At 42.6% G+C, this 23,311-nt stretch overlaps 3 protein-coding genes across 3 annotated transcripts; all 3 read right to left on the bottom strand.

Moving 5' to 3' along the window:
• Window positions 1-509: 509 nt before the first annotated feature.
• Window positions 510-5,380, bottom strand: LOC310924585 (extracellular calcium-sensing receptor-like; the record flags this gene model as incomplete). The annotated part of the gene is made up of 9 exons (XM_083886368.1): window positions 5,262-5,380; window positions 4,787-5,081; window positions 4,568-4,654; window positions 4,115-4,384; window positions 3,276-3,482; window positions 2,922-3,197; window positions 1,704-1,931; window positions 1,495-1,618; window positions 510-1,420 (listed from the first exon to the last, which is right to left on the bottom strand). Exons 1-9 carry the CDS (start codon window positions 5,369-5,371, stop codon window positions 510-512), a joined length of 2,508 nt encoding a protein of 835 aa, XP_083742494.1. The 5' UTR covers window positions 5,372-5,380.
• A 3,987-nt stretch (window positions 5,381-9,367) lies between these two features.
• LOC310924584 (extracellular calcium-sensing receptor-like) lies at window positions 9,368-23,270 on the bottom strand (the record flags this gene model as incomplete). The annotated part of the gene is made up of 9 exons (XM_083886367.1): window positions 9,368-10,275; window positions 10,350-10,473; window positions 10,559-10,789; window positions 11,717-11,992; window positions 12,076-12,282; window positions 13,256-13,525; window positions 13,720-13,806; window positions 13,991-14,285; window positions 23,041-23,270. 9 exons carry the CDS (start codon window positions 23,268-23,270, stop codon window positions 9,368-9,370), a joined length of 2,628 nt encoding a protein of 875 aa, XP_083742493.1.
• Window positions 18,493-22,852, bottom strand: LOC310925325 (extracellular calcium-sensing receptor-like; the record flags this gene model as incomplete). Its single annotated transcript, XM_083887249.1, has 8 exons — window positions 18,493-19,403; window positions 19,478-19,601; window positions 19,687-19,914; window positions 20,418-20,693; window positions 20,779-20,985; window positions 21,915-22,184; window positions 22,379-22,465; window positions 22,598-22,852. The coding sequence occupies 8 exons, from the start codon at window positions 22,850-22,852 to the stop codon at window positions 18,493-18,495; spliced, it is 2,358 nt and encodes a 785-aa protein (XP_083743375.1).
• Window positions 23,271-23,311: the final 41 nt, after the last annotated feature.

Here is a 23,311-nt window from a genome sequence, read left to right as displayed (position 1 = left end):
GTACATTTTAGCTAGAATTGACGAATGTGGTCTCTTGCAGTTGCTATTGAAGTGTCTTAGATGAACACATTAACACAACAAAATTATATTTGAATATGTTTAAGGTACATTTTATTATATTAAGGAGCAGGCCGTGCCTGAACATTGCCATGTTTGGGTTTTGGTTAATCAGAACATGGATGCATAGGTTGAGCAGATGTTCTTGTTTATGCAGTGAAGGGGCCACTATGTGACACTGAAAATAGAAGACCTAATAAGGGCAGGAGGTGATGTGTAGTAGGAAGGCCTAATATCCTATAATGTGTGGTCTTGCTTACTGTTAGTCAGTGCTTGTTAGGATTTTGGCTGAAGCGCTCCCAAGCAACTGCAGTGCTTGGAATTGACTCTTGACTTGTAACAGAATAAGGAGCTGTTTGTTTGGTGAAAAGTCTTGTGTCACGGAGCTTCATTCTGCATCATCATCTCATCACCTGGTGTTCTGAAGAAGAAGGAAGCCTGATGAAACGACACTATGATCCAATGCCTCGACCCATGATGGCCTTCTTTGTGTTTCTCTCTGGTCTCACAAGGATTATATAACATTTAGGTCCAAACAGCGCCACCAAGAGGCCAAAACTGGAGGCCAGGATGGCAAAAACCTCCACTGCATCTGCATATTTGCCTGGTGAGCTGATGTAAGCAGGGACAAAGGCCACCCACACTGCACAGAAGATCAACATGCTGAAAGTGATGAGTTTGGCCTCATTGAAACTGTCTGGAAGATTCCTTGCTAGAAAAGCTAACAAACAACTGAGGACAGCCAGTAAACCAATATAACCAAGTAAAAGTGCAAAACCAACTGTGGACCCAACTGCACACTCATAAACTATCTTGTCACTGTGATACTGGGTGTTTTTATGAGGCACTGGTGAAGCAGAGACAAGCCAGACAGTGCAGATTGCTGCTTGAACACAAGTCAGAACCAGAACTGTCCCTCTCTGCTGCACAGCACCAAACCACTTCAGACTGGACTCACCTCCTGGTTTGGAGGCCCTGAACACAGCCAGAACCACCATGGTTTTCACCAGGATACATGAGACACAAAGCACAAAGCTGATGCCAAATGCTGCATGTCTTAGTTGACAAGTCCATAATCTGGGTCGTCCAATGAAGAGCAACGAGCAGAGGAAACAGAACTTTAGTGACACCAAGAGAAGAAAACTGAGTTCTGAATTGTTGGCACGAACTATAGGTGTGCTGTGATGATGGATGAAGATGCCCAGAACAACACCACAGATACATGTGCCCAATAGTGAAGTGGTTGTCAAGCAGATACCCAGAGGCTCATGGTAGGAGAGGAACTCTGTTTTCTTAAGAACACAGTGGTCACGCTGGGGGCTGGACCAGAAATCTTCTGGACAACTGGTGCACTCCATGGAGTCTGAGAAAAGAGGGTGATGAGATACATGTTTATACAACATCTGTGAACTGTGCTGTTTAAAAGTTTACACTCACCAGTTGTATTGCTGATCTTTCCCTCAGAACAAGGGACACAGTCAAAACAACACTCAGGTTCCCCCTTCTTTCTGGCCATGCGGGAACCTGGAGGACAACTGTCACTGCACACTGACCGAGGAGGCTGTGTGGACAAACATCACTGTCTGTTAGACTCATCTATAATGATTAAGGGAAAGAGATGGTCGTCTGAAAAAGTAAGAAGTTACCTGTTTGGATTCAAAGTTCCAGAAGATTTTGTCTTCATCCAGTGTGAGTTCTTCACCTTTGAAGGCTGACCTCTTAACATCACCCACTGTCTGAACTTTAGTTCTTCCATCAGGCAGCCACACCCAGTTCATGATGTCATAAACAGGTAAGGCATCACCATTTTCATCAAATGACACTTGATCACCAAATGTTGTGGTGAAGTTGACTTTTTCCAAGTAATACACAAGCTTGGGAAATCAAAATTAAGAAGAAGGAAAACTACTTTTCAAAAATGATTAACATTTCAAACAATACATTTCCTTCTAAAGCAATATTATTGAATAATTGTTTTCAGGGTTCCCCTAAAGGTGGGTGGTATAAATCAGCATCACCAGTTTAACAAATAGAGCTAATTGATCGATCTTTGAGATACAAGGTGGTTTTTGTACCATATTAGCCGTTGTCATTTGGGCTGTTGCAGTACTGACTTTTTTCCCTGGTCAAACCATTCATACGGCTGTGATATACAGTATGTGTCACAGTTGTGCTCCTCACCTTCCAGTACTCTCGCACTCACCAGACTTTCCAGTGTTTGTCTGGATTGAGCCTCTGTTGCCGACTGTGACTGTTTCTGATTCTGCTTTCTCTGTCCATGTCCCGCTAAACCTATCTGTCCTTTTGCAATCATTTGTTATCCTGTGTGACCTCTTAGGTTTTCTCTCCCCCATTTTTCCTTTCACCCCAACCCGACCGGTTGGTGAGGCAGATGCTGCACATCTTTGAGTCTGGTTCATCTTCTGCTTTCTAACCATAGTGTTTGCTCATTGTGTGAATTGTTGGGTTTCTCTGCTCTGCACATGGGCGGACGGTGTATCGGCGGTTTGGGCGACGCCCAACCAAGTAGGAGAAAAATATTTTTTTTCCTAAGCAATTCCAAAGATCCTTAGTACTAATATTCCTCTCTGCCAGCAAATGTATTTCTTATCAGTGTTCTAGACATAGTAACACTAACACATAGTGACACCTCCACTCGTTACAAACCAGTCAATGTGACTAATGTTCTGCATACAGAGATTATATATTATAATACGTTAAAGTGTGTATTCTCCATAAGTGTAGACAATAATTATTAAAATTATCATAAACTCATACAATTAATAGTACACACTGTGTTCAACTCTAAGAGAAACACAGTGGATGAAGTGACATTTAGAGTAGAGTGTAAAGTGATATCTCACCTGCCATGGCTCCAGTCTTTGTAAATGAGCACAGGTGTTGTTGCTGAAAGGTCCTCTCCCTGGCTCACACTGCAGCATGTCATCAAGAGCATACGCCAGAGCATACACAGCCTTATACACATTATACTCTGTTCTGAGGTCTGAAACATCCAGGAACTCATTCTCCACATTCTCTAGAACTTCCTGTCCAGTGCATAATTCTCCTCCAGCTTCCACCCAACCTGCTGGAGGTGGTGCAAACATACACTGAAATGTGTGTTCCCAGAACTGATTCACCTGGAAGATAATTATTATTATTATTATTATTATTTTACACTATTTCATTGTTATCAGATTGATCATTTAAATTCTTACCATATCATTTTCATCTGTGTTGTTGTGATGTAGATCAGGACGTATTTGTAACAGGAAGTCTCTGAGTCCTGGTATTTCTCCTCGACGGATGGAGATGCCCAGTGTTCCACCAAGGTACGACATGAGGTGAGGAGTCTGCAGAAAATCAGCTGATGACCAGGCTTCACTGGCCATCCACTGCAGGCCTGTCACATTCTGCCTCGACACCTGTACATTGAATTATCACAAGTATTTAAATGTATACTTTTATACCAATACAATATAATCTTGTTTCCACAGTTCACATCATCGACAAACCTGCATCTTCTAACTATACGACTTAATCTGGTTTGACTAGACACATACTGGGATTATCTCAAACTATGAGATATAACCCAATACGATTTGGTAAATATTATATCCAGATGTTGCCAAATCTACATTATCATTATGATATGTGTAGTACAGTGAGTGTTTTCATTGGTCTTCACATTGTATGGCACATTCACACATACATTGATGCAGTTTATCATTCATACCGAGTACAGACATCAGTGTAAATATGTTATTATTTATTTCTAGGCTCAATTCAACCACTAGATGAGCAGCTGGTTTACACAAAAACTTGGCGACTTCCTACAAACAATACAGAAAAATAAACCGAAAGCTGTAACTCTGCATTTTGGGAAAAAAGCACAGCATTTACTGCATGTGTGAAACACAGTAATCATCATGAGTTAAGTGCAATTCGTCCTGATGAAGAGTCTAACTCTAAAATACTCTATTGGATACAAACCAATATGGTTTTACAGTGAGAGCAGCTGTATGCAATTTATATATAATCATGTAACAACACCTACCTCTTTCATGAGGTTAATCATGTAACTCCCATGTGCAAACACAATCACCACTCGAGCTGTAGATTTCCTCATCACATCCACTATTCTCCTTAGTTCAACAGGGTCATCACCCCAGGGCAAAATCTCTGTGTAAGCCAGACAACCTCCACCAGCTGGACCCAGATCAGAGTGAAAGGATCGGGCAGCGTGGACTCCATAATCATCATCACTGATGAGCAGACCTGCCCAAGTCCAACCAAAGTGTTTTAGAATCTGAATCATAGCATTCACCTATGTGGACACAGAGCAGAGGGATTAGTGCACATCTTTACTAGAAATCCTGATCAACAGGTTCATCAAAGACTCATAATCACTGTCTTTAAGTGTTGTATATCTGACACCACACAACTCTGTCACTGAGACATATAACATGACTGGTGACACACTCTTTTCTTTTTGTAAATAGATTTTCACCTGAAAAGCATCACTCGGGATCGTCCTAAAGAAAGATGGAAACTGTTGTCGGTCACTCAGACAGGAACATGTGGCAAAATAACTCACCTGTAAACAAACAAAAAAAAGAAATCAACATTTTGATTTCAAGATTGATTAATCAGTCATGACAGCTTTGCCAAATTTTAAATTAAATCACAATAATCATGAATCATGAAGTTGAAATGATTAAAAACTTACCAGAGGTACTCTGTACAAACCTATGACTGTGGATATGGCAATCGTACGAGTCGAGGAAGAATCTCCCACAATCCCTAGGACTGGAGTCGTTCCTACACAGTTCTCCTCTAATGTAACTTGCTCTTCTTGACCACTGACTAAGGTCAGTGCTGCACGAAATCCAATTCCTAGTCGGATGCAGTTATCATACAGACTGTATCCCAGAGTCACATTAGGCAGCAGGTTTGACTTTCTGTTGATCTCATCAACAGCAAAGGCCATGGTCTGAGTCTGTCTGAATCCTATAATATCAAAACTAAGAACATAACACAAGTGTTAAAATACATCACACAGTAAAACATGCAGATTCTGCAAAAACATTGAAGTATGATAAATAGCAGCAACTGAAGCAGAGTTGAATAAAAAGGACATTCACATAATTAATGATCAAAACTTGGTTTTCATCAGCTTTGTTATGTTTCCCTCACAGACTCACCTGTAGCAGGTTGGCTGTTGTGGCTCTGAGGTAAAAGACAGGTCAGGATCAACAGAAAAGAAGTGAACTTTAAAAATCCCTCCTAGAATCACATCTCCAGGTTTGTTCATCCCATTTAGATTAAACTGTCCCTGAAAATGACAAGAGGAGGAAGAAAGAGAGGAGGACACAGCAGAGGAGAAGCAGAAATACAACATTAAGGAGAAGAGACTGGTGTCTAAAAATAACCTCATGACTTTGCTCTGGTTCGTCTCTGTCTCAGTGCAGGCTCATCACAATATCACCACATTTATGTGTTTGCAGTGTTGTTTATTTTTGAGCACAACACCCATCAGTGCAGAGGAAGAAGCTGTAGGGGCAGGGCCTGAGCTCATCTGAGACTTATTTGTACTCAGACATTAGTATTTTTCTGCAGCTTTGATGACGTCCTTCTGCACTGTGTGTTCAGTACAAAACGTCAAGCTGTAGAAAGATCAAACTTACAGTACAAACCCATACTTTTCTTTATAGAGAAGGTTTCAAGCGTATGATGGAGTGAGCAATCCATCAGCTAACATGTGAATATCATGAGTTATTTTGTCGCTTGAGAGCACATCTTTATTTAAAACCTTTATGATTTTTTGTATTTTGAATGGAGACATGGAGAACTTGCTGCTTTCAATGAGTGTTTCAACTGAAAAGCTGTGGTTAATTTGCATAACAATGTGCTGTCAAATTTACCATCAGAAGCACAAGTTTAAGCCATCAAAAATGACACACACACACACACACACACACACACACACACACACACACACACACACACACACACACACACACACACACACACAAACACACACACACAGGAAGTCTGCCCTCTGCTGGAGGAAATTCAGAAACATTATTTTTGTTCATCTCGGTTAAAGCCTGATGGGATTGTGGTGAGAAATGTTATTTGAGTAAACAAAGCCCAAGTAAGACCAATAAATTACAAATCTTCAGCTGATGGGTACTGGCAGGCCAAGCGCAATGCAGCTTCGGCGATCGCTAAGGCAAAAACATGGGTATGGGAGGAGTTTGGTGAGGCCGTGGAGAATGATTTCCGGATGGCTACGAGTAGGTTCTGGTCGGCGATCCGGCGACTCAGGAGGTGGAACCAGTGCACCATCAACACTGTATACAGTGGGGATGAGGTGCTGCTGACCTCGACTAGAGACGTTGTGGTTCAGTGGCGGAATTATTTCGAAGACCTCTTCAATCCCACTGACACGCCTTCCAACGAGAAAGCAGAGTCTGGGGAATCGGGGTGGGCTATCCTATCTCTGGGGCTGAGGTTGCCGAGGTGGTTAAAAAGCTCCTCGGTGGCAGGGCCCCGGGGGTGGATGAGATCCACCAAGATCCTGGTTGTGGAACAGTGGATCAGCTCTACACTCTCTGCAAGGTCCTGGAGGGTGCATGGGAGTTCGCCCAACCAGTCTTCATGTGCTTAGTGGATTTGGAGAAGGCGTTCGATCGTGTCCCACTGGGACTCCTGTGGGGAGTGCTCTGGGAGTATGGGATCCTGCAACCCTTGGTACGACCGGTGTCAGAGCTTGGTCCAAATTGTCGGCAGTAAGTCGGATCCTTTTCCGGTGGGAGTTGGACTCCACCAAGGTTGCCCTTTGTCAACGATTTTGTTCATAACCTTTATGTACAGAATTTCTAGACTCAGCCAGGGCGTTTGGTGAGCCTAATCACTTGGGTCTCTTCTTTTTGCGGATATTGTAGTCCTGTTCGCTTTGTCGGACCGCAATCTTCAACTCTCACTGGAGCGGTTCGCAGCTGGGATGAGAATCAACACCTCCAAATCCGAGACCATGGTCTTCAATAGGTGTGGTTAGTGACTGAGAGAACAAGATCGCTGATGCAAACAGCCGAAATGGTTTCCTCCGTAGTGTGTCTGGGCTCTCCCTCAGAGATAGTGTGGGAAATCTTCAGAATGAGCTTTCTAGATGCTTCATTTGAATCGAGGGACGCGTGAAAATATGTCCCCAATATGAGTCAGGTGCCCCCCACCCACCTCAGTGACGACTCTTTCCATCCATGAGAGGGACGTCAACAACCTCTTCAGGAGTCAGAATCCCTGGAAAGCATTTGGACCGGATTCTGTCTCCCCATCCAGCTTGAAGCACTGCACTGATCAGCTGGCTCCAGTGTTCACAGACATTTTCAACACCTCACTGGAGACATGTCATGTGCCAGCCTGCTTCAAGACCTCTACACTCATTCCTATTCCCAAGAAGTCAAAGACCTCAGGACTTAACGACTTCAGACCCGTTGGCCTGACCTCTGTGGTTAAGAAGTCTTTCACACCTGAAAGCCATCACCAACCCCCTCCTGGACCCCCTGCAGTTTTCCTACAGAGCCAACAGGTCTGTAGACGACACAATCAATCTGGCCCTCCACTCCATCCTCCAGCACCTGGACTCCGCAGGAACCTACGCCAGGATCCGGTTTGTGGATTTCAGCTCTGCCTTGAATTCCATCATCCCGGCTCTGCTTCAGGAGAAGCTCTCCCAGCTGAGCGTGCCTGACTCCACCTGTAGGTGGATCACAGACTTCCTGTCGGTCAGGAAGCAGTACGTGAAGCTGGGAAAACACGTCTCAGACCCACAGATAGTCAGCACCGGAACCCCCCAGGGCTGTGTTCTCTCTCCTCTGCTCTGCACCCTGTACACGAACAGCTGCACCTCCAGTCACCAGTCCGTCAAGCTTCTGAAGTTCGCCGACAACACCACTCTCATCGGACTCATCTCTGATGGTGACGAGTCCGCCTACAGGTGGGAGGTTGATCATCTGGTCTCTTGGTGCAACCAAAACAACCTAGAGCTCGACGCTCTAAACACAGTGGAGATGGTTGTAGACTTCAGGAAGAACCCAGCCTCACCTGCCCCAATCACCATCTGTGACTCCACAATTGACACTGTAGTCTTCCTGCTTCCTGGGAACTATCAGCTCCCAGGACCTCAAGTGGGAGCTGAACATCAGCTCCCTCATCAAGAAAGCACAGTAGAGGATGTACTTCCTGCGACAGCTGAAGAAATTCAAACTGCCAAAGACAATGATGGTGCACTTCTACTCCTCCATCATTGAGTCCATCCTCACCTCCTCCATCACCATTTGGTATGCTGCTGCCACCGCCAAGGACAAGGGCAGACTGCAGCGTGTCATTCGGTCTGCAGAGAAGGTGATTGGATGCAATCTTCCAACTCTCCAGGACCTGTATGCCTCCAGGACTCTGAGGTGTGCAGGTAAGATTGTGGCTGATCCCTCCCATCCCAGACATAAACTCTTTGAGACACTTCCCTCTGGTAGGAGGCTGCGGTCCATCAGGACCAGAAGCTCACGTCTTATCAACAAGGATCCACCCTCTGATACTCTCTGACTCTTCACACTCAACCTCTGCCTCTACATGTCACATTGACATTGTATCCATAAACTATGCTTTACATTAACGTTGGCCCTGTGAACATTTGCACACTGTAACATTCACTGGTACCTACTATCACTGCACAGCTGTACAGCTCTTTTACTTTTACTTACAAATCTGTGTTCTTATATTTCTATTGTTATATTTTTAAATTTTAAGTGTAATAGTTTGTATTTAGAGATTGTTGTTTGTCATGCACCAATGACACCAGAACAAATTCCTTGTATGTGTTAAATCGTACTTGGCAATAAAAGCTTTTCTGATTCTGATTCTGATTTTCTTGGACGATAAGGGGCGCCTTCACCAAACTCCAGCCCGTGGTGGTCTAAGGTGATTAGTCATTTTGCCAAATTGACTCAAGTGTCCCAATATGGAGTCCTAAGATTTTACATGTTTAATCCAATACAATGTTCCAGCTTTAACGTGATGCATATCCTTCACAGCAACAGACAGATGAATGAGAAATTACTTTATTTACAGATTGATAGAAAAACTTGCATGAGGCCTTAGAACTCAAACCAAGAAAATGTCTTATTAGATGCATACAATGTTATATGTTTTGCATTTCATCTTTCTCCAGACATTTTTCTCTACCTGTGTTACTGTATGATAAAAACAATATGGATTACTTTTGTCACAACAATATGGATTACTTTTATCAATCGGTGCCTCGACCCATGATGGCCTTCTTTGTGTTTCTCTCTGGTCTCAACAGGATTATATAACATTTAGGTCCAAACAGCGCCATCAAGAGGCCAAAACTGGAGGCCAGGATGGCAAAAACCTCCACTGCATCTGCATATTTGCCTGGTGAGCTGATGTAAGCAGGGACAAAGGCCACCCACACTGCACAGAAGATCAACATGCTGAAAGTGATGAGTTTGGCCTCATTGAAACTGTCTGGAAGATTCCTTGCTAGAAAAGCTAACAAACAACTGAGGACAGCCAGTAAACCAATATAACCAAGTAAAAGTGCAAAACCAACTGTGGACCCAACTGCACACTCATAAACTATCTTGTCACTGTGATACTGGGTGTTTTTATGAGGCACTGGTGAAGCAGAGACAAGCCAGACAGTGCAGATTGCTGCTTGAACACAAGTCAGAACCAGAACTGTCCCTCTCTGCTGCACAGCACCAAACCACTTCAGACTGGACTCACCTCCTGGTTTGGAGGCCCTGAACACAGCCAGAACCACCATGGTTTTCACCAGGATACATGAGACACAAAGCACAAAGCTGATGCCAAATGCTGCATGTCTTAGTTGACAAGTCCATAATCTGGGTCGTCCAATGAAGAGCAACGAGCAGAGGAAACAGAACTTTAGTGACACCAAGAGAAGAAAACTGAGTTCTGAATTGTTGGCACGAACTATAGGTGTGCTGTGATGATGGATGAAGATGCCCAGAACAACAGCACAGATACATGTGCCCAACAGTGAGATGGTTGTCAAGCAGATACCCAGAGGCTCATGGTAGGAGAGGAACTCTGTTTTCTTAAGAACACAGTGGTCACGCTGGGGGCTGGACCAGAAATCTTCTGGACAACTGGTGCACTCCATGGAGTCTGAGAAAAGAGGGTGATGAGATACATGTTTATACAACATCTGTGAACTGTGCTGTTTAAAAGTTTACACTCACCAGTTGTATTGCTGATCTTTCCCTCAGAACAAGGGACACAGTCAAAACAACACTCAGGTTCCCCCTTCTTTCTGGCCATGCGGGAACCTGGAGGACAACTGTCACTGCACACTGACCGAGGAGGCTGTGTGGACAAACATCACTGTCTGTTAGACTCATCTATAATGATTAAGGGAAAGAGATGGTCGTCTGAAAAAGTAAGAAGTTACCTGTTTGGATTCAAAGTTCCAGAAGATTTTGTCTTCATCCAGTGTGAGTTCTTCACCTTTGAAGGCTGACCTCTTAACATCACCCACTCTCTGAACTTTAGTTCTTCCATCAGGGAGCCACACCCAGTTCATGATGTCATACACAACAGGTAAGGCATCACCATTTTCATCAAATGACACTTGATCACCAAATGTTGTGGTGAAGTTGACTTTTTCCATGTAATACACAAGCTTTGGAAATTAGAATTAGACATGGAAGGAAAAAACAAAAATACTACTTGAATTGTTTGTTTTGTTGAGGTGTTAAGTCACACTTTTTTGATAACATATATAAACTACTCACAAATGGTCGGGGATATTTGGCTTTTGATTCAATTTCAGAATGCACCTAAAATGCACTATATCCTTTACAGGTGAACTTAAGTGAACCTTCTCTAAACGTTTGAATGACCAGTGGTTCTAATGTTTTAGTACTTATTGAATAACATTCTCTAACAAGGTGATTAACAACAACTGTCTCATGCAGTGGTTCAATTGTTATTGACCCACTAAAAGTTCTGGTTCAATGTCAATTGAACACCCTCATCTGTCAATATGGGCACCAAAATGAAAACACTGCAGCAACGCACAAATCCATGAAAAGGTGCGTCACTTTTCCACATTTGCATAAATGCCTATGATTCCACTCATACTCATGGGGAGTGTGCTTCAGTCAGAGGTTTTTTCCATTACAGTGAGTTCAACAGTTATTGGACAAATGCGGCAAAAATGTCACTTCCACAGAAGCTGGGCTTCTCTGGGAGTCAACTGAGCAGTGGGCGGGCACGGACACTGGGCTTCTGCATGATGATTGGAGGAACTGTCTGAAAGGTGCAACCTGTTTTTGATTGACAGGGTCAGCTGATGAAACTTACATTACACTGACCCTCGTGGACCTCTGTGGACACACGAACACGGTATAACTTTATAATGATATATTATATTAGTATCATCTCATTAGAATTGTAAAGTAAATCTAATCTAAATCTAATCTAAACCTAATTTGCACACAGTTGTAAAGAGGCATGCTTTAATTTACTAATGCGTATGCACTTAACTCAGTTTAAGCAAGAAATACAAAGGATGAAATCAAGATTAGAGTGTAAAGTGATATCTCACCTGCCATGGCTCCAGTCTTTGTAAATGAGCACAGGTGTTGTTGCTGAAAGGTCCTCTCCCTGACTCACACTGCAGCATGTCATCAAGAGCATACACCAGAGCGTACACAGCCTTATACACATTATATTCTGACCTGAGGTCTGATACATCCAGGAAATCATTCTCCAAATTCTCTATATTTTCCTGTCCAGTGCATAATTCTCCTCCAGCTTCCACCCAACCTGCTGGAGGTGGTGCAAACCTACACTGAAATGTGTGTTCCCAGAACTGATTCACCTGAAAAACATTACACTTCTCGAAATCATGACACTAATTAATTTTTGTTTGTACCATATCAGATAAAAACATTTAACTCTCACCAGGTTGTTGCCATCTGTGTTGTTGTGATGTAGTTCAGGACGTATTTGTAACAGGAAGTTTTTGAGTCCTGGTATTTCTCCTCGACGGATGGCGATGCCCAGTGTTCCACCAAGGTACGACATGAGGTGAGGAGTCTGCAGAACATCAGCTGATGACCAGGCTTCACTGGCAATCCACTGCAGGCCTGTGACATTCTGCCTCACCACCTGTACATTGAATATACAAATTAATACCAGTAAAGTAAAATCTACTTTCCACAGTCTGAACAGTTTTCTTATTTGACCAATATGGTGGCTGGTCTCAGTCTTAATTACATTCATTAGGATTCTGTCTTACTCTGCTGACTGTAAATTACCCTCCAATTTTATCTTGTGACTTTTCTCTAACCCCTGTGGCCACAATCCTTCTCTCACTCTCTCTCTGAGGTCATCAGGCTGAAAAGAGTCCATACAGTCTTGTGATCATGATCATCATCACCATTTTCATTTCACAATTTGAATGTTTGTATTCTTTGAAAATGTGTTGTGTAATAAGAATTTCTGTGTGTGCAAAAATGACTGATTCTCATTTTAATTCTGGAAGGGGCATCCCTCCTCTGTGGCACTTCCTGAGGTTTCTCCCATTTTTTCCCCTGTGAAATGTTTTTCTTGTGTTTTTCTTTATCTGATGAGAGGCTGTAATGATCGAGGCTGTCACTGCTGTACAGACTGTAAACCCTTCAAGGCAATCTGTGTTCATGATGATGGGCTATATAAATAAAAATGACTGGACTGGACATAGTTGATGTCATTCACAAACCTGTGTGTGTGTGTGTGTGTGTGTGTGTGTGTGTGTGTGTGTGTGTGTGTGTGAGTCCTCACAGCGGATCACAGGCACATTTTGTTTGGCAGAGATTTTTACACCTAAACATCCAGGCTCGGAAAGGCAAGTAGCATTAAGGGCCTTGCTTAGAGGCCCAAGGAACCCCAGCCTTCAACACCAAGGTCTGTGGACAATACCACTGAGCTATCCTAGCTGCAAACCTATTTTTTACCATAGACCCCCCCCACCCCAACCCTGACCATAGTAAGCAAAATCCTCTTTGCTGCAGCTTTAACAAATTACAAGCGTAACCTAATTAATGAAATACATTATTCACAGAACAAATGTTTTTTGCATCATCATGATTTTAGAACTCACCTCTTTCATGAGGTTAATCATGTGACTCTCATGTGCAAACACAATCACCACTCGAGCTGTAGATTTCCTCATCACATCCACTATTCTCCTTAGTTCAACAGGGTCATCACCCCAGGGCAAAATCTCTGTGTAAGCCAGACAACCTCCACCAGCTGGACCCAGATCAGAGTGAAAGGATCGGGCAGCGTGGACTCCATAATCATCATCACTGATGAGCAGACCTGCCCAAGTCCAACCAAAGTGTTTTAGAATCTGAATCATAGCATTCACCTATGTGGACACAGAGCAGAGGGATTAGTGCACAGGCTGGAATCATCTTTACTAGAAATCCTGATCAACAGCTTCATCAAAGACTCATAATCACTGTCTTTAAGTGTTGTATATCTGACACCACACAACTCTGTCACTGAGACATATAACATGACTGGTGACACACTCTTTTCTTTTTGTAGATAGATTTTCACCTGAAAAGCATCACTCGGGATCGTCCTAAAGAAAGATGGAAACTGTTGTCGGTCACTCAGACAGGAACATGTGGCAAAAAAACTCACCTGTAAATAGAGCAAACCACTTCTTGTGAGAAAAATGTATGTTTTATCAAATATTTTCAAATATTCAAGGTTGACTACTCAACTACAAGATATTCATTAAAAGTAGTTACAAATACATACATACAATTCTATTTAAATTAAACTCAAACTGTAATAATAATGTTCAAAATGTTTGAAAACTTACCAGAGGCACTCTGTACAAACCTACGACTGTAGAAATGGCTATAGAATTTGAAGAGAAAGGATCTCCCACAATCCCTAGGACTGGAGGAGTTCCTACACAGTTCTCCTCTAATGTAACTTGCTCTTCTTGACCACTGACTAAGGTCAGTGCTGCAGGAAATCCAATTCCTAGTTGAAAGCAGTTATCATACAGACTGTATCCCAGAGTCACATTAGGCAGCAGGTTTGACTTTCTGTTGATCTCATCAATAGCAAAGGCCATGGTCTGAGCCAGTCTGAACCCTGTGATATCAACACTAATAGAAAAATATGTTTATTTCTTGAAAATCCTTATAAAGTGCAAAGCTACATATTTCATGACCACATATACTGAAAATAATATCATCATCAAAATGCTTAAAAAACGTCAGACATAATGTAATCAGTTCACATTACTAAAGAGATGAGATAGACATGTCATTCTGATTAACTAAACCACAGCTTCTTAATTTCACTGTTTCCCTGTCAGACTCACCCATAACAGGTAGGCAGCTGTGGCTCTGAGGTAAAAGTCAGGTCAGGATCAGTAGAAAATAAGTTGATTGCAAAAATTCCACCTAGAATCACATCTCCAGGTTTGTTCATCCTATGTAGATCAAACTGTCCCTGTAACTGACAAGAGGAGGAAGAAAGGGAGGAGGACACAGCAGAGAATAAGCAGCAGTACAACATTAGCAAGAGCAACTTGTTATCTAAAAATACCCTCATGACTTTGCTCTGGTTCATCTCTTTACTGAGTTCAGTCCTGTTACTACATCATCTTTTATTGACTTATGATAATGTTTATTCTTGGACATCACCTATCAGGGCAGAATAACAAGCTGTCGGGGCAGGTCCTCACCAACGTCATGTGTTATAGTTCTGTTGTCATTATCTTCATGGTGCAAGTGTTTGTATTTCATCCTTTAAATGACAAAGTTTTACATCAGTGTGTTTGCTGTTGTCCAGTATTTTCTCTCACATGATGTTTCGTAAATTAATGAATTAATAAATCTAATGAATCAAAAAGTGTGTCTGTTATGTGGCTGTGTGAACAGGACAAGTGCAAAATTTTAAAATCCACATTTCCGCACTTTTGTTATAACTCAGCAAACTAAGTTGGGACTTACTGTGATTACAGTCAGTTATGTCTTTGAGCTGCTCCAAAAATATTTAATGAAGCTCCAGCATCTAAGCTCTCTGAACAGTGACAGTAAAGTGGAAGTTAGGGGGAAATATCTTAAACTTAACTCAAGCTGAAACACATGAATGTGTCAGGGAGGTACAGCATTTTCACAGGGATGTGTAGCACACTGTGGCTCTATTTCTACTCTCACTTGAAATGCACGGCAGTAACAGCGCAAAATACAAGCTCTATGACACAGGGTTATGTGGCATGCTGTCAGTGTTGTAATGTAACAAAGTATAAATACTGGGAGACGCAGACCGTTAAACAGCTCGACAACGGGGGTCGACAAACACAAAGGCTTGGAGGATGCAGGCGTCTCCAATTAATGGCAAAGCGACCCTCAGACAGGCATCCCGGAAAGTGCGTCTGAAGCAGGGCCACTCCTAGCCAAACTGGGGCCCTAAGCGGAATTTTCAATTCCCAATACTTTTACTTTTAATTCTAATACATATGTACATTTTATATCAGAAAATTACTTTTGATACATTAGTACAGTAATTGTCAGGTACTTTAAGACTTTAAGTCATTTTCTGGTAAGATACTTTATTCAAGTATTGCTTTCAATACAAGACTGCATGCTGTGTGTTAGTGAAAGAAAGAGCACTTCATTTAACAACCAGATTTTCAGTGTCTGGTTTCTACAGATCAAGTTAACTGGACAGATCGTAGGACTCAATATGGTAACAATAACTAAAAAATGTTTCTTTAGTTAAATGTAGTAAATCTAAATGCTGGAGCATTTCCAACAGCAGAAACACTGTGCAATCCTGAAGATCAAATGGCAAGACCTCTTCTGCAACGAATCTATCCTCCTCCGAGCCAATCTCCCCATCATCTTGACCACCATGGCATGACATCGCCTCTGCTGGACAGGACACATCAGAAGAATGTCCACAACCAGACTCCCTCGCCAGATCCTGTTCTCAACTTGAATCCGGCACAAGATCCTGAGGATCCCCCAAATGTCAATTTTGTGGCCAAATGAAGACCACTCTCCTTCACTGCAACTTCGAGCATGCCAACTGGGAAACCCTCGCCGAGGAGTGGAGGCGTACCATCATTCAAGGAACAGACCACATGGAGAATAAATAACGTTTCGAGGTAGAGTCCAAGAGACAACAGTGCAAGAGAGGCTTCTCCTTCCTCGCTCACCATCCACCCTGTCCTGCATAACATTTCCTGACTCTTCCGCTCACCCTGGGCTTGAACAACCACATCACACACCGTCACCCCCTGAACGCAACAATTGTTTGTGTCTTTCTTTGTGTTTCTTTCTGGTCTCAACATGATTATATAACATTTGGTTATGGAGTTGGAAGTTGGAAAAACTTCCACTGCAACTGCATATTTTCCTGGTGAGAAACCCTGCTTACATCGACAGCTTCCTCTATGGCAGAATATATCGAAAATGAGCCTGCATCATTAACAAGGACTTGGCTCAGTGGTTAGGGAAGGTTCCTCTGCCTCATCCAGTTCAGCACAGGCCCTCGATGGCCATGTTCTGGGCACAGTCACACACCAGACCAGCCAGGTTCCCATGATCCAGTCTGGCAACAACCACAAGCACATCTAGTTCTTTAGAATATCATCTTGGACTCTGCTTGCCTGCCACTTCTCCTGGGTTTCGCACATCATAATTCCCACATCAACTGCGAGACCGGATCCATTGCAGTTGGAGAACCTCCTGTCAAAATACCTCAAGCATGCCTCCTCACTGCTCCCCTCTCACTCCAGAGATTATTCACCTGACATCGCTGGTGTGCCTCCTGACTCCCACAACTTCTGCCACATTTTTAGCAAAGCCAAGGTTCAGGGGCATTCGTCAACACCTCACCAACACCCCTGCTGTGTTCGAAACCCTTGTTAATGACAAACTCAGAGACATGCTCAACTCCCTTCGTCTTTGTTTATTTGGATGTCATTCTCATCTTCTCCAAAACCCAAGGAGTATGGTCGCCATGTCTGTGCTCTAGCACCTCATTAGCAAACTCCTTATACATGATGATTCAGAAAAGTTTGATTTCCACGTCGAGTCGGTTTCATTCCTGGGGGAATATTGTAGAAGGAAGACTCCAAATGGACCTGGCTAAGGTCTCTGCAGTTCCTGACACCTATAAATAACGCTTCCTTGGGTTTGCCGACTTTTATAATCGTTTCATCCTTAACTACCACTGCCCTAGAGGAATTGGGACATAGGTTGGAGGGCACCTAGGAACCTTTCTTGGTTTGGACTGCACACAAAAACCTTGAATACATCTGCACCAATAAGGGACTGAACCTTTCACCAGGTCCACTGGTCCCTCTTCTTCACCTGGTTATGCTTCACCTTTTCCTACCATCTGGAGTCCCACAATGCCAAGACTGATGACCTGTCCTGGAGGATTCTGCTGAGGAGCCAGCTGCCATCCCTGTGTAATTGCCACCCTGACCTTGATAGGGTAATGTGAAATATCTGATTAAATATAACAAGTAAGAGACTGTTTATTGTGTTTAGTGTTAGCATTCTAGCCCAAGCAGTGGCTGTGATTTGGGGCCCTGTTGTTGAAAAATAGACATGAGTTTTATAAGTTTTAATTTTTTATTTAAAGCAGGGACAATGCATATTAATGAACATATACATGTAAATATGCAAGATTATAGCCAAATGGCTAATTTCCATCTTTAGTCCCTTCGGCAGCATTAGTTCAACAGGAGCAGCACAAGGTGAGTTATGATAAATGTTGCCCTTGTTGCAAAAAGAAGTAATCGTGTAAAATTACATTAACTCCCAACACTGTAATAATCAGTGGTTAGAAAAACATCCATCCATCGACTGCTTAACCCCCCACCGGAGGATCATGGGGGTGTTGTGCCTATCTCAGCTGACATAGGGCGATAGGCGGGGTACACCCTGGACAGTTCACCAGTCCATCACAGGGCCACATACAGAGATAAACAACCACTCACACCTATGGTCAATTTAGAGTGACCAATTCACCTAATCCCCATATCTGGATGTCTTTGGACTGTGGGAGGAAGCCAGAGAACTGGAGAAAACCTATGCACACACGGGGAGAAGAAGCTAACTCCATGCAGAAAGGCCCTTGTTCTAACTGGGGCCCAGGAACCCGGATCTTCTTGCTGCAAAGGAGAGAGCGATAACCACTACACCAACCATGGGCCCGGTTAGAAAAACATAAAGTACATAATTTTAAGTATTTCTTATCAACATCTTTATTGTCTGTATTGAGATCTAGTAATTTAAACACAATTCTAAAATACAGAGCACCTAAGAGCCTACAGGAATGTTAACCATTTTACTTTGTGGTGCCTCGACCCATGATGGCCTTCTTTGTGTTTCTCTCTGGTCTCACAAGGATTATATAGCATTTGGGTCCAAACAGCGCCACCAAGAGGCCAAAACTGGAGGCCAGGATGGCAAAAACCTCCACTGCATCTGCATATTTGCCTGGTGAGCTGATGTAAGCAGGGACAAAGGCCACCCACACTGCACAGAAGATCAACATGCTGAAAGTGATGAGTTTGGCCTCATTGAAACTGTCTGGAAGATTCCTTGCTAGAAAAGCTAACAAACAACTGAGGACAGCCAGTAAACCAATATAACCAAGTAAAAGTGCAAAACCAACTGTGGACCCAACTGCACACTCATAAACTATCTTGTCACTGTGATACTGGGTGTTTTTATGAGGCACTGGTGAAGCAGAGACAAGCCAGACAGTGCAGATTGCTGCTTGAACACAAGTCAGAACCAGAACTGTCCCTCTCTGCTGCACAGCACCAAACCACTTCAGACTGGACTCACCTCCTGGTTTGGAGGCCCTGAACACAGCCAGAACCACCATGGTTTTCACCAGGATACATGAGACACAAAGCACAAAGCTGATGCCAAATGCTGCATGTCTTAGTTGACAAGTCCATAATCTGGGTCGTCCAATGAAGAGCAACGAGCAGAGGAAACAGAACTTTAGTGACACCAAGAGAAGAAAACTGAGTTCTGAATTGTTGGCACGAACTATAGGTGTGCTGTGATGATGGATGAAGATGCCCAGAACAACAGCACAGATACATGTGCCCAACAGTGAGATGGTTGTCAAGCAGATACCCAGAGGCTCATGGTAGGAGAGGAACTCTGTTTTCTTAAGAACACAGTGGTCACGCTGGGGGCTGGACCAGAAATCTTCTGGACAACTGGTGCACTCCATGGAGTCTGAGAAAAGAGGGTGATGAGATACATGTTTATACAACATCTGTGAACTGTGCTGTTTAAAAGTTTACACTCACCAGTTGTATTGCTGATCTTTCCCTCAGAACAAGGGACACAGTCAAAACAACACTCAGGTTCCCCCTTCTTTCTGGCCATGCGGGAACCTGGAGGACAACTGTCACTGCACACTGACCGAGGAGGCTGTGTGGACAAACATCACTGTCTGTTAGACTCATCTATAATGATTAAGGGAAAGAGATGGTCGTCTGAAAAAGTAAGAAGTTACCTGTTTGGATTCAAAGTTCCAGAAGATTTTGTCTTCATCCAGTGTGAGTTCTTCACCTTTGAAGGCTGACCTCTTAACATCACCCACTCTCTGAACTTTAGTTCTTCCATCAGGGAGCCACACCCAGTTCATGATGTCATAAACAGGTAAGGCATCACCATTTTCATCAAATGACACTTGATCACCAAATGTTGTGGTGAAGTTGACTTTTTCCATGTAATACAGAAGCTTTGGAAATTAGAATTAGACATGGAAGGAAAAACAAAAATACTACTTGAATTGTTTGTTTTGTTGAGGCGTTGAGTCACACTTTTTTGATAACATATATAAACTACTCAAAAATGTCACTTCCACAGAAGCTGGGCTTCTCTGGGAGTCAACTGAGCAGTGGGTGGGCACCGACACTGGGCTTCTGCATGATGATTGGAGGAACTGTCTGAAAGGTGCAACCTGTTTTTGATTGACAGGGTCAGCTGATGAAACTTACATTACACTGACCCTCGTGGACCTCTGTGGACACACGAACACGGTATAACTTTATAATGATATATTATATTAGTATCATCTCATTAGAATTGTATAGTAAATCTAATCTAAATCTAATCTAAACCTAATTTGCACCCAGTTGTAAAGAGCCATGCTTTAATTTACTAATGCATATGCACTTAATTGAGTTTAAGCACGAAATATAAAGGATGAAATCAAGAGTAGAGTGTAAAGTGATATCTCACCTGCCATGGCTCCAGTCTTTGTAAATGAGCACAGGTGTTGTTGCTGAAAGGTCCTCTCCCTGGCTCACACTGCAGCATGTCATCAAGAGCATACGCCAGAGCGTACACAGCCTTATACACATTATACTCTGGTCTGAGGTTTGATACATCCAGGAAATCATTCTCCAAATTCTCTATATTTTCCTGTCCAGTGCATAATTCTCCTCCAGCTTCCACCCAACCTGCTGGAGGTGGTGCAAACCTACACTGAAATGTGTGTTCCCAAAACTGATTCACCTGAAAAACATTACACTTCTTGAAATCATGACACTAATTCTCATTTTTGTTTGCACCATATCAGAGAAAAACATTTAATTCTCACAATGTTGTTTCCATCTGTGTTGTTGTGATGTAGATCAGGACGTATTTGTAACAGGAAGTCTCTGAGTCCTGGTATTTCTCCTCGACAGATGGCGATGCCCAGTGTTCCACCCAGGTACGACATGAGGTGAGGAGTCTGAAGTGCAGAGCTTGATGTCCAGCCTTCACTGGCCATCCACTGCAGGCCTGTCACATTCTGCCTCACCACCTGTACATTGGATAAGAAAAAGTATAACAATTCACAATGTTGTACTAATGAAGTATAATCAAGTTTCTACAGTTAATGTAAATACACAAGCATGCACAATAAAATAGAAGGACCTGACTGTAGACAAAAGGGTGGACCTCTGTACCTCCACACCTCTGAGCAGTGTCACTCTGTGTTATCAGACATCACAGCCCAAATCTATTCTACATGGACAGAAGTAGAAAATGACGATTACTCAAGGTAGTTTGAGTAATGAAGACTAAATTGCAGTTGGGCGGTTCAGAGGCTTGTTTGCAGCCTCCTGTAAAGCAATTCACCCAAAATACTCAATCCAGTGAGATTTAACCTGGTAAAATGTGTTAAATATTTTTATCCAAATGTTGATAAAGAATAATTCTATATTCCCCTTTTGTTTTGTGAGAGTAAAATCTGAGTAATAAGTTATTTTAATGGACTTATATAGCACCAAACTTTAATGACTGAAAGGCCAGAGGTGTGTATTTGGGGGGAGGCAGATGATGAATGAGGACACAAGAACATCTTTCCCTGTACCATCTTTTTCCTTTTATCGCTCTTTATCACTTTCCTGTAAACAAGAAATTAGTGTGTTTTACACCAGGAGTTATTAAGTAATGGGCCAGGACCAGTTTTTACATTTCTCCAAACTGGTCAGAGGTGTAACAAAATCACTTGCATCGATTTGATACAAACTAATATGGTTTTGTAAAAATAAGTTTTTGTTATGCTGAGAAAGTATTAATAACTAGAAAAGCACTCGGAGGGCGCAGACCTCTACCAAGGCAGCTCAGCCCCTCACAAAATAGTGATAAAAACAGTGAAAGCCAAGGATCAATACAAAAAATATTGTATTAATCCTTTGGGGGGAAATTTGCTCATTGCTTAAGTTATTTTAATTATATAACACCTACCTCTTTCATGAGGTTGAGAATGACTCTCTCATGTGCAAACACAATCACCACTCGAGCTGTAGATTTCCTCATCACATCCACTATTCTCCTTAGTTCAACAGGGTCATCACCCCAGGGCAAAATCTCTGTGTAAGCCAGACAACCTCCACCAGCTGGACCCAGATCAGAGTGAAAGGATCGGGCAGCGTGGACTCCATAATCATCATCACTGATGAGCAGACCTGCCCAAGTCCAACCAAAGTGTTTTAGAATCTGAATCATAGCATTCACCTATGTGGACACAGAGCAGAGGGATTAGTGCACAGGCTGGAATCATCTTTACTAGAAATCCTGATCAACAGCTTCATCAAAGACTCATAATCACTGTCTTTAAGTGTTGTATATCTGACACCACACAACTCTGTCACTGAGACATATAACATGACTGGTGACACACTCTTTTCTTTTTGTAGATAGATTTTCACCTGAAAAGCATCACTCGGGATCGTCCTAAAGAAAGATGGAAACTGTTGTCGGTCACTCAGACAGGAACATGTGGCAAAATAACTCACCTGTTAAACAACAGAGCATGTATCCTTAAAAGTCCTGCTGACTCTTAACTTTCTAATGTTTAACACTTCATGTTGCAGCTTCATTTATTGTGATCACAAACTGTGATCACATTGAGAGACATAAAAACTTACCAGAGGCACTCTGTACAAACCTATGACCTTCGAGATGGCAATAGTACTTGTAGAGGAAACATCTCCCACAATCCCTAGGACTGGAGGAGTTCCTACACAGTTCTCCTCTAATGTAACTTGCTCTTCTTGACCACTGACTAAGGACAGTGCTGCACCAATTCCTATTTGGAGGCAGTTATCATACAGACTGTATCCCAGAGTCACATTAGGCAGCAGGTTTGAGTTTCTGTTGATCTCATCGATAGCAAAGGCCATGGTCTGAGACGCTCTGAATTCTACAACATCGAAACTAACACAAACACATAAGTGTTAACTATTTAAAATAATTTACACATCATGTAACTCTGCAATCAGTTCACAGTAATAACAAGATAAGATAAACATGTCATTGGCTACATTTCCAACAGTTTCTTAATTTCTGAGATTTACATTTACAGATTTACCTGTAACAGGTAGGCAGCTGTGGCTCTGATGTAAAAGTCAGGTCAGGATCAGCAGACAATAAGTGGATTGCAAAAATCCCACCAAGAATCACATCTCCAGTCTGGTGCTTCTCATTTAGAGCAAACTGTCCCTGTAACTGACAAGAAGAATAATAAAGAGAGGAGGACACAGCAGAGAAGAAGCAGGAGAAAATCATCAGTGAGAGCAACTTGTCTAAAAATACCCTCATGACTTCCCTCTGGTTTAGCCCTTTTCTGAGTTCAATTCCTT

Source organism: Microchirus variegatus (assembly GCF_963457635.1).
Source record: "Microchirus variegatus genome assembly, chromosome: 3".
Lineage (NCBI taxonomy): Eukaryota > Metazoa > Chordata > Actinopteri > Pleuronectiformes > Soleidae > Microchirus > Microchirus variegatus.
Note: the sequence above shows the minus strand (reverse complement) of the source record. Positions and strands in the feature narration are given on the sequence as shown.